The sequence below is a fragment of the Semicossyphus pulcher genome, unplaced genomic scaffold (assembly GCF_022749685.1).
Source record: "Semicossyphus pulcher isolate SPU_LCO1_2020_fin unplaced genomic scaffold, fSemPul1.0.p SCAF_3, whole genome shotgun sequence".
Taxonomy (NCBI): Eukaryota; Metazoa; Chordata; class Actinopteri; order Labriformes; family Labridae; genus Semicossyphus; species Semicossyphus pulcher.
The window spans coordinates 14,427,715-14,441,734 of record NW_027211704.1 but is presented as its reverse complement, the minus strand read 5'-3'; the positions used below and the strand labels follow the sequence as shown (position 1 = coordinate 14,441,734).

Below are 14,020 nucleotides of genomic sequence, written 5' to 3'. Positions count from 1 at the left end.
AGCTTACAGTTACAAGTAAGTTAGTAAGCAAAGCTTTATTTATATCTGACTTTTTAAAACACATGGTACTAACAAATTTAATAGACAAGTCAATATATAAATTACAACATTGCTTTTCTGTATGACTTTATTACATGTATTCAATCAAAATTTTCATCGTGCTTTACTGATATACATCTTCAAAATAAATGGACAAAAAACAAACAGCCTGAAGCATAGCCTACTTATAAGATATGAAAGTAAGATTTCTTTCTGCTTGAAATTGTGCCTTTATATTTATTTTTATTTTCTCTGTCGTAGTCTTTTAACATTTTCTTTGTATTTTTTTGTGAGTTTGAATACAGCTGTAGTATCATAGTATCATATCTTGACATGTTGAGTCTAAGTCTGGCTTCTTCCATGAAGATTCCCTTCTATATTTCCCAAGTGTCCACATCTGACGAAAAGGTTACCAGACTTCTTTCCAGGGATTGATATGATTGGAAATGGTCCACCAGAGTATATGATCAGAACTGTGTCCATAGCAGCATTTTCTTATTAACAGCAGCAGTCTGCTATTCAGTAGTACGAGACCACAGATTGCTGAAATTGACCACTTGGAATAAACTTCTTAACAAAGCTGTGAACTATTAATATAAGAGCACATCAATGTTGTTTTGTCACATTATATTTTTAGGTTTAGCCAAAATAACTGTTGTTTTTAAAGATTGGGGTTAGAGCTAAATAAAAAAAAGTCTTTGTTTCTTTTGGTTTCACTGGAGACACAACCAACTCATGGGTATGTGAAAAGTATCGCTGTGACAGTTACAGCTTAACTTAAAAGTAGACACTTTCTCTTGCTTTTTGTTACATACAATGGCAAATTCTGCACGCTCTGTCATGACCTGTTTTATAATTAAAACTGTGCAAAAAGAAACTTAGTTCAAAAATAAATCGTGAAGTGAGGGGGGAAAAATGGCACTCATGCAATCCATACAAGAGTGTTACAGACACAGTAACCACACACACATAAGTTCAGGTTATGAGAGTAAAATGTGCCTCTCTGTCGTTCTTAAAATGTGTTAAATATTGTGATGATGAATGTAAGCCAATAATAAAGATACCTTCTTCCTGTACACAAGAGTTTAAATTGTGACTGTTTTATTTTCGCTGTGCAGTACGAGCCATTCGTAGAGCCAGGAACGCACCTAGGGTCTTTAAAGAGTAACAGTTCGTCGATATGTTGGTCGTGCACAGCCCGAGCGGGCGGGGTCTAAACATTCCCTCTAGGAAGCGCGATGAGACGGCTACACAAGAGTAAAAATCAGGCAAACCCCCGGACAATGCGTAGCTGCCCCAAAAAGTGCCTATTGAATGTTCTAAATCAAGTGTAAATAACTCGAATACAAAGAAAGTTCGGCTTTTTCATCCGTTTGTGTAGTTAAATATTATAGCTGTATATTAGGGTTTTAATTAAAAAATTGAAGTTTGCTGACGCACTCTAGGCTATCTGAAATTCTACAAAGGCGCTATGGACACAATGTAATCTTTCCTAGGACCTTCTTAAAGCGGTGATCAGAGGAAAATTGCTGCTACGACTTAGAAAACAGAGAAGGAGCAGACAATTATTTAAGATTACACAGTCTCCATTTGAATTAATTTGTTATTTGGACCTGTGTTATTGAGTTTAGTTACCCCAGTACGGTGTGTCTTTCCTGAATTTACTACAACAACTCAACCGGCTTGAGATTTGGTACTCGCTGGGTGGGCATTATCCCCATTCCCCAGCTAGTTAGCTAGCTAGCTAAAGGGGCTAGGTTTGCTAGCTAGCTAGCTAACTAACGTGAACTGCCTCTGCTTTACCGTTAGCAACCAGTATTCTACGCATCATTCACACAAGGTAAGTTGACTGTTCGTTTGTTTTTTGTAAATGTTGTAGAAAGGCAGTTGTTACTACAAATCTAAATTACCAATGAGTTGTAGAGTTTACTGTGTAGGCGCTACCTCGCTAACCGTCTACCAATGTCTGGGCTAACCGGTAACGTATATTTTCTTCAAACTCGGTGAAAAGATGACTCATTTAGCAACACTTTGGTTGAGTAGCGTTAACGCTCTGTTATGGTTAGAGATTTTCTTTCTATATATTTAAAGTAAAGACCTTGAAGGTAATTTTCCAATTAACATCAACGCTGGATAAATTATTGTAATTGACATGTCTCACGTCAGCGGTCGCTGGCTGCTGTCAATTAACTTGCTAATTAACTAGCAGCTGGTTGAAACTCTCCATAGAAGTTAGACCGACGTTATTTGAAGTTAATTGCTAACTTTATTAAATTATATTTTTGGTTTCTTAATCCTTTGAGTTACTTTTCTAATATTTTGTTATTCCACGCTAAGAAGTTTAACATGTCATGTTTCCTAAATTCAACACAGATTATAATGAGGCCATGTTGCAGAAACCAAAAAAACAACTTTTTTTGATTGACACCAATGATTATTTGGGCTCCTGGACAAAGTACTTTCAAGCTACTTTGTCTAGACAGATCAAAGTGAGTAAGTGGAGCAGCCACTGTCATACTTGATTAACTTAGAAACGTTGACTTTGTTTCCAGCAGGAGCAGAGTCACTGCTGGGCTGAAAGCTGTTTGTTTGAACCATGGAGAACGATGCTTGTGTAGAGGAGAAGAATGGTGAATCTGTTGTGGACCAAGTTAGACAGCCAGCAGCCCCAGCTCCTTACAGATACACCAAGGTGACAAGAAATACCAAAGAAATGTTACGTCTGAGTTCACAAAATTTAAACCAAAATTAACCATATCAATTACTATACAGGAGGAGCTTTTGGAAATCAAAGAACTCCCAGTCTCTAATGAAAGGCCGGATTGTCTCTCTGATAAATATGACAGGTAAGAATGTATTTTAAAAAATGGACACTACATAGTCCAAAATATTATTTATGTTTTGTAAGGATAACAATGTGCATCAACAAGGAACACAGGATATTGGACAGATCTCAGTGCTCCTTGGAAAAACAGTGTTTTATTGGCACTTTGATTATTTTTTCCCTTGTGCAAAAATACAAAATAACTCTCAGATTTCATTGTAGAATATGATGATTTTTCTGGGCAAACGCATTAAAATCATGGGTTTTATTTAATAGTTACAAGAGCTCAAGTATATAGAGCAAAGCACCATGTCCTCAAATGCCTCTGAAGTTCAGACCACATGCTAGAATAGAAATAAATGTATGCATCAAGTGAGGCTTTATTGAATTGCACACTTCAAACACTTTCAGTTGTAATTAGACACATTTTCAATAATATAGTGTAGAAAATGGCTGGTTAAAGATGTGTTCTGGTAATTATTCTCTTGAGAATAAAGAAATATGTTAAACAAGTGTTTGGTCTGCAGATCACTTGAATGTTTTTATTTGTAAATTATAGAGGCTTTTTCGGTCACTTGAGAAGTCCAAAAAGTGAATTTCTTTTAGGTGAAATTTCTTTTTTTACGAAATATTTTTGACACTCTAGTTGCCAATACATTTTGTATGGGTTGCATTCATATTTGACAGATTTATCTGAACCAACCTTTTTGTGGTTGTAACTTGTTTATCTGATTTTTTTTTGCTCCTAACACCATATCCACCAGTCATGTCTATTTTTTGTATGTTTTTATTTCACTTCCAGATGCCATCAGATTTTTAAACATTAAGCCCAGTTCAGATCAATGATTCGCAACGCAAGAAAACGGTTTTAAAATGTTGCAGAGAAAATTGCAGCGGTGTGAACTGGTTAGCTGCAGAGCATCTCAAGCCGTTGCGTGGAGTTGCACAAGATTTGACTTGTCAAATCTCCAAATGCAGTTTTAGAACGGAATGATTTACCTATATTACTTCAGCCAATCAGGAAACAGCATAAATTGGTGTAGGCACCCTGTCTCTGGTCCTGCAGTAGCCAAAGAAGATCTTAACTGGGCTTTAGATGACTGATAAAAACAACGAAAAGTTGTTTGCTCTTTGCTCACAGGAATTCGGTCAAAATCCATAGTTGATTTTTGTTTCAAATAATGGCCATGCTGACTGATTGTTTTACAAAGTATTGCTTTTAGATTGTACCATAATTAATTGTTCTAATGATCAGAAGCCTGAAGAAACTAGTATTAGACATGTAAGGTCTGCCCTGCTGAATATATCCTTCAGTATTTGTATGATTTAGCTTTGAATGTTTTATTTCATATGTACCATTTTAAATCATCCCTTTTAACAGTTGTGAATCATGATTATGCAATCACTGTTGGCAGTGAATTATTTTGTTTAGCAGTAAAAATATGTGTTTTTAATTGTGTGTTCAAATGGTGTTTTGATGCAGTGAAGGTGTCTGGGACCCTGAGAAGTGGCATGCCTCACTGTATCCCACCTCAGGGCGTAGCTCTCCGGTGGAAGGTTTTAAGAAGGACTATGTGGACGATAGAGTTCCTTTGAAACGAAGAATCCCAGGTAAATGCCCCAAAGCCAGAAATCTAAAGTTTTAAATCAATACACGAGTCATAAACTTGTCTTGCCGTCTCTGGGCGGATGTTTGTCAGAGGAGATCTACCGAGAAAGTAATCAAGGAATGTATATATTTTCTAGAAAGATTCTGGAATTGTAATGTTCCCAACCCCTGATTATTCATGATTATGCTTAAAGAATTTCAAGTCTTAATTGATTTAGATTCTTGTGGGTAAATGGATGGCTCTTTTCTAATCTGGCCTTATATTGGATTGTTGGTTTGCTATGTGACCGTGCGTGTGCATTTTGTCTACCTACTGTAAGAATCTAAAACCCAGTCTGGTTGCTGCATTGTATACAGATCCTCGTGAGCGGTTAAAGGAGGATGATCTGGATGTCATACTGAGCCCGCAGCGACGCAGCTTTGGAGGTGGATGTCAAGGCAACGCTGCCCTCGCACCCCATATCCGTCGCCCAATCAGCCCCCTGGAAAATAAGGAGAATGAGTCCCGTCTTGGAGGGGCACGCAGAATCGGCAGCGGACGCATAATTGCTGCCCGAGCCTTTGAGAGAGAAGCCCGTGCAGAGAAGGAGAGAGAGCGCGATAGGGACTTTAAAGATAAAAGATTCAGGGTCGGTGTTCATAATTTTCATTCTATACAAATTTACTGCCTGTAGTGTTATTTTAACCACTTTTTGGCAGCATTTGAAGCACAAACAGTGATATGTTGTTTTTCTCATCTTTAGCAGAGAGATTTTGGTGACAAACGTGTGTTTAGTGAAAGGAGAAGAAATGACTCTTATGCAGAAGAGGAGCCAGAGTGGTTTTCTGGAGGCCCCACCAGCCAGTCTGAGACAATTGAGCTCATTGGATTTGACGACAAGATCCTGGAAGATGATAAGCGCAGGTCCAAGCGATCAAGGAAGCGGGCAGAGTCTGTCAAAGAAGGCATGTCAAAGCCTTGTTCTTCAGATTACAGCACCATAATGCTGTGTTTTTGTTAGTGGTTACACGGCTGCATTATTTAGATAACTAGCTTTGTGTGACTGCAGTCACATAAAGAATACTTCATTATTTCATTTTTTGTTGTGTCACTTTTGTGCAGTTGTGGAATGCAATGGTGGACAGGCTGGAGAGCAGGATGTGGGTTTACAGTCTACTGCTGATCAGGAGGTTCCCCACCCTGATGTTCTGCCCGAGCAATCGACCGGAGACTTTGACTTCAATGAATTCTTCAATCTGGAGAAGACCATGCCAGGACTGGCCTCTGTAAGTACTGGGGGGGCACTGTGTGGTGTTGTGGGTGTGAACATCAGATGGGATGCCATTAAAACATTTGTGTTTTTTTAGTATTCATCTTAGTTGGAGCTAAACAGTAGAGGTTTTCATTTATATCTTTTCCCCTCCAGGCTGCAGGTTGTCTTTTTCATGTAATTAGTGAGAAACATTAAGAGGCTAGATGACTGTTGTAGTTGTAGAACAATTTTCAGTCTGGTCATGTTTCAATGAAGATAAAAATGATCACCTCTGCTGCACTGGCTTGGTCTCGTTGAACTTGCACTGTGGTGGGGGGTACTGTCACTGAATGGTGCACTCTTTTGTGTCTTTGGGAAAATGCTTGGGGTTAAAGGGAGGTAAGGAAACAGTCCAAGTTTATGCCCATCATTATAGCTTGATTAGACCCACCACTAATTGGACAACAATGCAAATACGAATGTTGTGTACTGTTAAGTAAGACAAGGCCAAACCGCAGTGCATTCAATTACACTGCCATTCATCTTCTCGCACATTTTGTGCTAAATCGAAGGAAAACGCCCGAAACGTAAGTGCCTCCTTTGTCCTTTGTACCCTACCGTCAGCTGATTTTTGTGTTTCTCACTCAGACTCACATGCACCTGTTTATGTCTTGCAGATGATAGAGGACGTCCTGGGGGAGGGTCCTGTATCAGCTAGCCGCTTCAGTCAGTGGTTTTCCAGTAACCTGAGCCCTTCGGGCAGCCGGTCCAGCAGTCTTAGGTCCACTCCCCACGAGGAGCTGGAAAAACTTGCAGGTAAATTATTTAATTTCTCAGAGGGAGGTTCATGTAAATATGTAGCTTAAAACCAGTCACAGCACTCTTGAAGTTCTGTTCTGGCACGTGTTAGTATAGAAACCTCCTGAGTAAAGGCCTGGTCTTTCATAGTGCATTTCAGGATAACCGTCTATGTCCAAGCTTTCAGGTGGTCTTGAGATTTAAAGTTATCCAGAAAAGTCAGTAATTCTTCAGAATGAAAAAAGCATCTTGCACACATTCTGGGGAAAATCAACCCCCTCCTTAGTCTGAGGGTACGGCATTAAAATCTTGAAACTCTGCCCAGGCCAAACTGCTTCTCTACTAAATCACTCTGTAATACTAGCTAGCCATTTTCATTCTTGCTGTGTAATATGCATGCCTATAAAACACTGTCAAATTCCTGTGTTCGATGTTCTACATCTTTGACTTTCTTTGCTCCACTGAAGGGCTTGAGCCGCGCTGCACGTCCCCTGGCCACGGCCCTGCCTCGTACTTTACACCTATTCAATCATCCGAGCGCAAGGAGAATGTGGACATCCTGGAGCTGCTGCACAAAGCCAAAATAGACCTGAAGCCTCTTCTTTCCACACTGTCAGTCAATAAGGCTCGGCTACGGGAAAGCAGTGAGTGTCAGTCAAAATAAAACATTATACAGGGAATATACTGTGTTCATGTATGGTTAGGCGATATGGAGACTATTTAAGAGCCTCCATTGGCCAATCTAATATGTGCAAGCACATGTTTTTGTTAGATTGCTTTGTCCTTGAACGATGTATCTCTGTTTACTTATTGATAGAGCAAAAGAGATTGATTGTCCTTTGTAATAACCTCAGAGCTATTTAATTGCTATCCAATGCTATTCTAAATCCCCGCAGTGTTCGTGTGTTTGAGGAATAGATATGATTGCTCAATAGTTTATGACCTGGACTTAATAAATGTGCGTTTCTTGTGTCTGGCTGAAGCATTGCCATCTTAGCTGTGCTGTTATAATGCATTCAAAATTAACAAGATTTCACATACTACAAATACATTCTTGAAAAGCAGAAAGCAATACCATATTCATACTGTAAGTACAAATGTCTGATTTTCACACTAAGACTTTACTTTGGCAGGCTGCCCAGGTATATTTATATACCTTTTGTATATTTGGCCCCCTTTTTTTTGAATTTTCTTTCTTTACTTGAGAAGTCCTGTCTACCTTTTTTTTGGTTTAAGCGTTGAACTTAATCTGTCCACAGCTACCTGTGGAGCAGTGCTCTCGCTGGAGGAAGTGGAGGGAGGGATGAAGGGGATGAAGCTGGGCCCAGAACCACAGGTGCGAAAGGTGCATCCTCCACAGAGAGGAAATGGCACACCCTTCATGGCTGAACATTTAGAGGAGGCATTAACTGGCGGCTCCACCGCCCGTCCACACTCACGTGACTCAGACATGTCGGCCTTTAATAAACTGGTCAGCAGCATGAAGGCAAGTGGAACTCTGCCAACTCACCCAAAAACCAACACAAACAATGTAAGTATATTTGTATAAACATTTTTTGTGTGTATTGATCCAGGTTTACAATGGATATGTTACATTTGAACAGGATGCTGTTCATACAAATCTACCCTAGAAGATGCTGCATGCATGCTCTGTAAACTAACCAGTCTCTGAAAATGTAATCAACACACCAAGAAGTGATGGGCATAAATTTAAATTTGTGTTGGATGTTTTGTTTTTTCATGTGTTTGATGTATGAAAGCTGCAAGTGTCCTTTTTTTATGCAAGGCAGTTTCTTAATTGTTGTTTTTTGTGCAGAGACAACAGTGGTTATTCAGTCACTGGATTAACACTCATTAGAAAAAATTACATTGCGTTTATCAAAAGACCTACCTGACTTGCATGAAGGACACTTAAGTTGAGACACGTGTACAAATCCATCTCAGTGGGCGAGCACTTTGAGGTTCACCAAATTCCATATTTGATGCATGTCCACATTTGATACATTCACATTTTCTGTTTCATCGCACTTTAACCTGCCTTCCACACACTCTACAGTACTTCCTGGGAAGGGTTTCTACAAAGAAATGTTGTTTTTTGGTTGAAATGCACCTGTCACAAATTCTGTCTCCCTGTACTAAGCAGCAAACTTCAGACCAAGCTGTGGTGTCTGTGTCTGAAGCCCCGCCGCCTACACAGCAGCAGAAAAACATATTTCAGGTTTGTATGTTGCATACCTTCTGGGGCTGACAAATGTATTGTGTGGTTGTGTGTGTGTGTTTTCTTTCCTGCATGGTGACAAACCTGCCTGGTAACAGGATAAAATGTGGGGTGCATATATTCCTCATACCCCAAAGATAATTTAGCTATAAATCTAACCTGCACGACCAATACCATTACAGCTACTGGTGACTTAGATATACTGTATGGGTATGTATTGCAGGAGCTCTTGGGAGGTCCTGCGCGTAGTGGCTCCCCTACGCTACTTGGCAATCTGTTGGGCAACTCTGAGGGCCCGACGACCTCTGCCCCTCTTCATGGCTTACTACACAAGGGCCCATCACCCCCTCTCTTTCCACAGAGGGCACCCTCACCAGACTATTTCAACAGTCGGTTGCAGCCTGCAACAGGTATGGGTTTTTTTTGGTTTTTGGGCAGGGGGGGATTCTTACAGAATCATAGTAGTTTTGTCAGTAAGTGTTAAGAAGTTCATAAATCCATCCAAGAAAATGTAAAGATTACCAGTGCACATTGCAAACACGAGTAAGAAGTGTATCATAATTACTCCACACTTAATAATGGTTCAAATTGCATGACACTGAGGCATGAATGTAACACAAATGTAGGAGTGAAACAAATCTCAGAAGTGCCTTTTTGAATTCTGGTGGTGTTGATCAGATGAGCTGGATTATTTGATTGATTCTCCTCCCTCTCTTGCTTCCAGGTTATCCTGTTGGTCCTCAGCACATGCTGCCAGAACAGTTTGCTGATGTACACAGGTCCATCAGCCCTCGATCTGCTGCACACCAACAGGTGACTTAAGTCTTTCGACACATTAAAGTTTAAATAATTGCCTTTCTGTTGCATTACTCAACATGGTCTAATGAGTTTGTTAAAAAACTTGGGCCCTGCTCCCTGCCTCAATGGCACCTGTACCTTACTCTAGGATGCATGCTTAAGATCTGTAACCTGGTTATTACAAGTCCTGTCCGCACACCCTACACACATTTATTTGTGTACAAGTCGAAATGATTTCCTTATATAGGAAAGTATTCTTTTCAGACATCAGTTGGTGATCTCTTATGTTGTATGCATTTTGTTTGTCCAGATGAGGGCGCTCTCTATGCCTGTGAATCACGCAGACCTGGAAGCTCTGGCATTCCAGCAGGACCTCGCTCTTCATGCCCACCACTCATTCCAGTCTGGCTACAAGCCGACACAGGACAAATCTTATCGAAATAGGTTAGATTTCTATAATTATCTTTCAATGCCGCCCAATACATATTATGGTGACGTAATGACGCTTGAATCTGATAAAGGCCTCTAAGCTAAACTTTATATGCTATGAAGGACATTTTGAATGGGCTACTTGTCTTGAAGCTCTGGTGTTTTGCTTAAAATTTGTTTTTTAAATAATTTTCAGTAACAATCATGGAAAATATGGCACATTAATGTACTAACTGTACACACAAACCAGATAACAAAGATTTGTTTGCTTTTGACACGTATGGCTGACATGCTTATGATCCATAGACTGCCGCGAGTTAATCGCTCCCCTGGTCCGGGCCCTCAGCCCGCTGGAAGAAACTCTCCAGGCAACGCTGTCACCAGCATGGTGAGCATAAACTTTATCCTCCAAGCTACGTGCTCTTTTAAAGTTAGACTCTTTCTGCACAACTTGTTTTACTGGCAATAATGTGTTTTTGTTTCTCTGTTGTTAATGTACTACAGTTGTCCCCATCATTTACACCCACATCTGTGATCCGCAAAATGTACGCCACAAAAGAAAAAAGCAGAGATGAACCGTTGGGTCGTTCAGAGAACAAGGAGGAGGCTGGAGCACATTCTAATGATGGTAAAGATTTACTCATAGCTTCCTGATTTGAGCTTAAGTATTACAGCACTGTAACTATGCTGTTATGTGATTATTACAGACAACAGCTCCCCAAATCTGTACCTGGAGGCGATGGATGGGAATGCTGCCCCGCCTGGGGGAGTGAAGGCCAGCTCCCAGAACTTGCCAAACAAGGACCAGGAGCGTCTCAGGCCGGGCTCAGCTGGACACCATACTTCCAACATGGTACCTCCTGGACCCTCCTCATCTTATCCTCGCCCCATCTATCCGGTACCGCTGCTATCCCATGTCCCTTTGGTGCGCCCTCCACCTCAGCTACACCCTAATGTAGTTCAACGAATGCTTGCCCAGGGTATCCAGCCCCAGCAACTTGGACCTGCTCTTGTTCAAGCGGGTAAGTGTTGGCCTTTTATTTTTCTTTTATTGTTAAACTCATTTTATATTGAACTGTTTTGTAAAACTTACCAAGTCACCTGTGAGATCTGATGGAAGTTTTACATTTTACCAGGTATATTTCCACCACATGTTGACCTTGCACAACTTCAAGGCTTGCCTCCTGCCCTGCTTGGACAACCGTTGTACCCTCTAAGTGCGACAGGGCACACACTTCTACCTCCCAGAGCCAACACTCAGATGCAGTTAGCAGTAATGCAGCAGCAACTTCAGCAACAGAGACCAAGTAAGTGGAAGTGGCAAAAGGGTCGTTCTCATCAAACAAAGAACTACATGTATTTAGAGATTTTGTAAACAACTGTGTGGAATATTCTGTAACCGCAATCATAAATCAATATAGTCATAATGTCTGCAACAAGATATCTGTGTCAGTTAAGCTAAAAATAAACTTCTGGAAGAGGTAAGGAATATTTATAGTTTGATAAAGTAAAGATATGATGTGAGCTTAATGCACAAGAACTTTACATTTAAATTTAGTTTTGTTTTTATTTGCTCTTCAATTAAGCTGCATTTTTGTCTAATTTTGCAGTACATCCAAGCATCCCGGGCCCTCATTCACAGAGCCATGGCCCACACCGGACAAACGGCCCCCAGCAACACGGGGGCAGCCCCCCTCTAGGCCTTGCCAAGTGGTTTGGATCAGACGTGCTAGAACAGCCGCTCCCCTCCATGCCGGCCAAGGTCATAAGTGTAGATGAGTTGGAGTTCCGGCCATAAGGAAAATAAAACAAAAGGGCTGGATAGCATTTTTTTTTCCTTTTTGCCGATCTCCACCTCCTCTTTACCATAAAAATGTGAACTTTAATTTGAAAGACAGTGCACAGACCTGGACAGTGTAACCATGCCATGCTTTGTCTTCAACTTTGAAGTCACTGCTTTTGAAGAGGCTTGTCAGCAGAAATGGGAAGATGAGTGATGGCGAGTTGTTTTGCCAGCTGAGTGAAATTTTTTTTTCTTTTTTTTAATTTGTATTAGGATCTGCACAGTAAATAATGTATAGGCCCAATTGTACAGACCATGGGAAAGAATCTTATTCTCCCTGTATATAGCTTTTTTTTTTTTTTTTTTGGTATGGGGAAGTTCAACTGAAAGTCACCGAGCTGGTAGCATTCCTTTGTCACGTCCAATGGTAATCCCCGCCCCCCCCGAAGTGCACTGAGAAATGGCTCCTGTTGGTGGGAAATGTTGGATTGATGAGTAACTTAAGTGTGTACTCTCCCTCCCTTTGTGGCCCTTTTCTGTAAATGTGACTGGATGGAGCATTTCAAGACAACTCCAGGGGATGCAGCAAGTGCTGGTTGTGCCTTTTTTCTTTGTTTTTTTTTCTCCTTCCTTTTAAAACTGTATCCTCTCTCATCCAACCGGTCACTGGGGGGGTGGGGGGGACAGCACTGCTCACATTGTCAGTTTTTGAGGGTGGTTGGGATTCAGTTTATGTTTATGTGCTATTAAGTTATAAAAAGCACAAATAGAATTAATAAATAAAATCTTCAGTAAAACAGTTTGCTAAATTGTTTTGTATTTTCTGCTTACCGGTATGTACTCTAGTTATTGATGAAACTATCAAACCCCTTTATAACCTAATGAAATCTATTACACAGCTTTGTCCTAGGATCTGCCTTTACATAGCTCGTTCTGTTATAATTACTGCCATTGGTTTGAGTCATTTATGTATTATAGAGGTTGTTGTAAGTGGCCACTGAATGTAAATCTGAACTCTGTACCAGCTCTGAACAAGTAGAAGCTGTCTACATTCTACTCAGTGTTGGCCATACTTGCAAGGAGAAACACTAAAGGGTCATCTTGCCTGCTCTTGTCAAAATATTATAAAAAATACAGCCAATTGCAAGTATGTAAGGGTACAAAGGAAGCACAACCGTAAGTGCTGCTTGAGCCATTTAACTGAAGACTACAGTGCAATGTAGAATCAGAGCAATGTATCTGCTGGTATTGACTTGTTGCAGATATCCTAGCTTTGACAATAAATGAACTGACCCAATAAATGAAAAGTCATGGCCCAGCAGTAATATCAATTATGTCTTTAAGAATTATTGTCTACTTATCAGGACTTCAAAATGCACATTTTGGTCATAGTTATTTTAATAATCACATTAAAGGGATTAGAGCTGTAATTTTCTTTTTATGTAATTGACAAGTCTTCATTTCAATTTCAAATCAACTCTGTAAAATGTCAAATGGTTGAGAATGATCCACACAATTTCTTTGGTCTTGCCATTATTCTCAACCCCTGGGACTACTCATTTACTATCAAAATGACATTACAATGCAGCAAATTCTTACATTTAAGAGGCAGGAACTGGCTTATGTTTGACATATTTTTGCTCAAAATAAATAATACTTTAAGACAAATAAAAAATGCCAAACTATATGAATCCTGCTCTTCAAACTGACATGTCACATTAATTCTACAGATATTACAAGCTGGGTTGGGGATGTTTTGGTGTTAGCCTCTGTCATTTGATTTCGTTAAACTTTAAGGCTACCCCTTTAATTACCTCGTTGTAAAGTTACCTTAAGTGCGTCTTGAATGGGCTTAAAAGCTGCGCTCATGCAGAGGAAAGTGGCATTTTCGTGCTTGTGGTCGGTTGGGGGAGGGGTTTTACAATCAGACCAAGCAGGAAGAGCCTTACATGTTCACATTATGGCATGAGGACAAGAAAGACCCCGTGTGCTGGGGCTCTATCCCTCTCATCGACTTCCATTACAATAAGGGAATCCTTGAACTAAATACACGTTTGTGTTAAACCCCTAGAGACAATTTATTTCACAAAACAAGAGCGACCCCCACCCCTCAAGAAACCAGGGTCAAAGTTCACAGGAAGCTGGGGGGCTGCCATTTTTCGCTGCTGCTACTGCTAGCGTTTAACGTTAGATGCTAAAACGACGGGGAGGGGCGGCTGGTTTTGGATACTGAAACGTTAGCTAGCTGGTGACAAGTGATCGAACAGAACATTGGAAAACGTCATTTCTC

The 14,020-nt window shown here is 40.4% G+C and overlaps 1 protein-coding gene across 3 annotated transcripts; it reads left to right on the top strand.

The window, feature by feature from the left end:
• The first annotated feature begins 1,585 nt into the window (after positions 1-1,585).
• Positions 1,586-13,379, top strand: eif4enif1 (eukaryotic translation initiation factor 4E nuclear import factor 1). 3 transcript variants are annotated; one of them, XM_069678962.1, is made up of 19 exons: positions 1,586-1,879; positions 2,595-2,731; positions 2,812-2,885; positions 4,347-4,474; positions 4,830-5,101; positions 5,216-5,417; positions 5,575-5,738; positions 6,382-6,520; positions 6,970-7,146; positions 7,762-8,033; positions 8,646-8,720; positions 8,944-9,130; positions 9,445-9,533; positions 9,829-9,962; positions 10,254-10,335; positions 10,452-10,575; positions 10,655-10,969; positions 11,084-11,254; positions 11,558-13,379. In XM_069678962.1, exons 2-19 carry the CDS (start codon positions 2,636-2,638, stop codon positions 11,743-11,745), a joined length of 2,889 nt encoding a protein of 962 aa, XP_069535063.1. In that variant the 5' UTR covers positions 1,586-1,879; positions 2,595-2,635; the 3' UTR covers positions 11,746-13,379. The 3 variants fall into 3 exon arrangements, with proteins under 3 accessions (XP_069535063.1, XP_069535064.1, XP_069535062.1); XM_069678963.1 differs by having other exon boundaries at positions 2,592-2,731; positions 5,219-5,417; XM_069678961.1 differs by having other exon boundaries at positions 2,592-2,731.
• The last annotated feature ends 641 nt before the right edge of the window (positions 13,380-14,020 follow it).

What these genes read in the sequence shown, in the direction of transcription:
- eif4enif1 (XM_069678962.1), top strand. Translation starts at nt 2,636, where the DNA reads ATGGAGAACGATGCTTGTGTAGAGGAGAAGAATGGTGAATCTGTTGTG. An exon ending in GGAGCTGGAAAAACTTGCAG is followed by an intron (nt 6,521 to 6,969) that starts GTAAATTATTTA and finishes GCTCCACTGAAG; the next exon opens with GGCTTGAGCCGCGCTGCACG. An exon ending in GCAACGCTGTCACCAGCATG is followed by an intron (nt 10,336 to 10,451) that starts GTGAGCATAAAC and finishes AATGTACTACAG; the next exon opens with TTGTCCCCATCATTTACACC.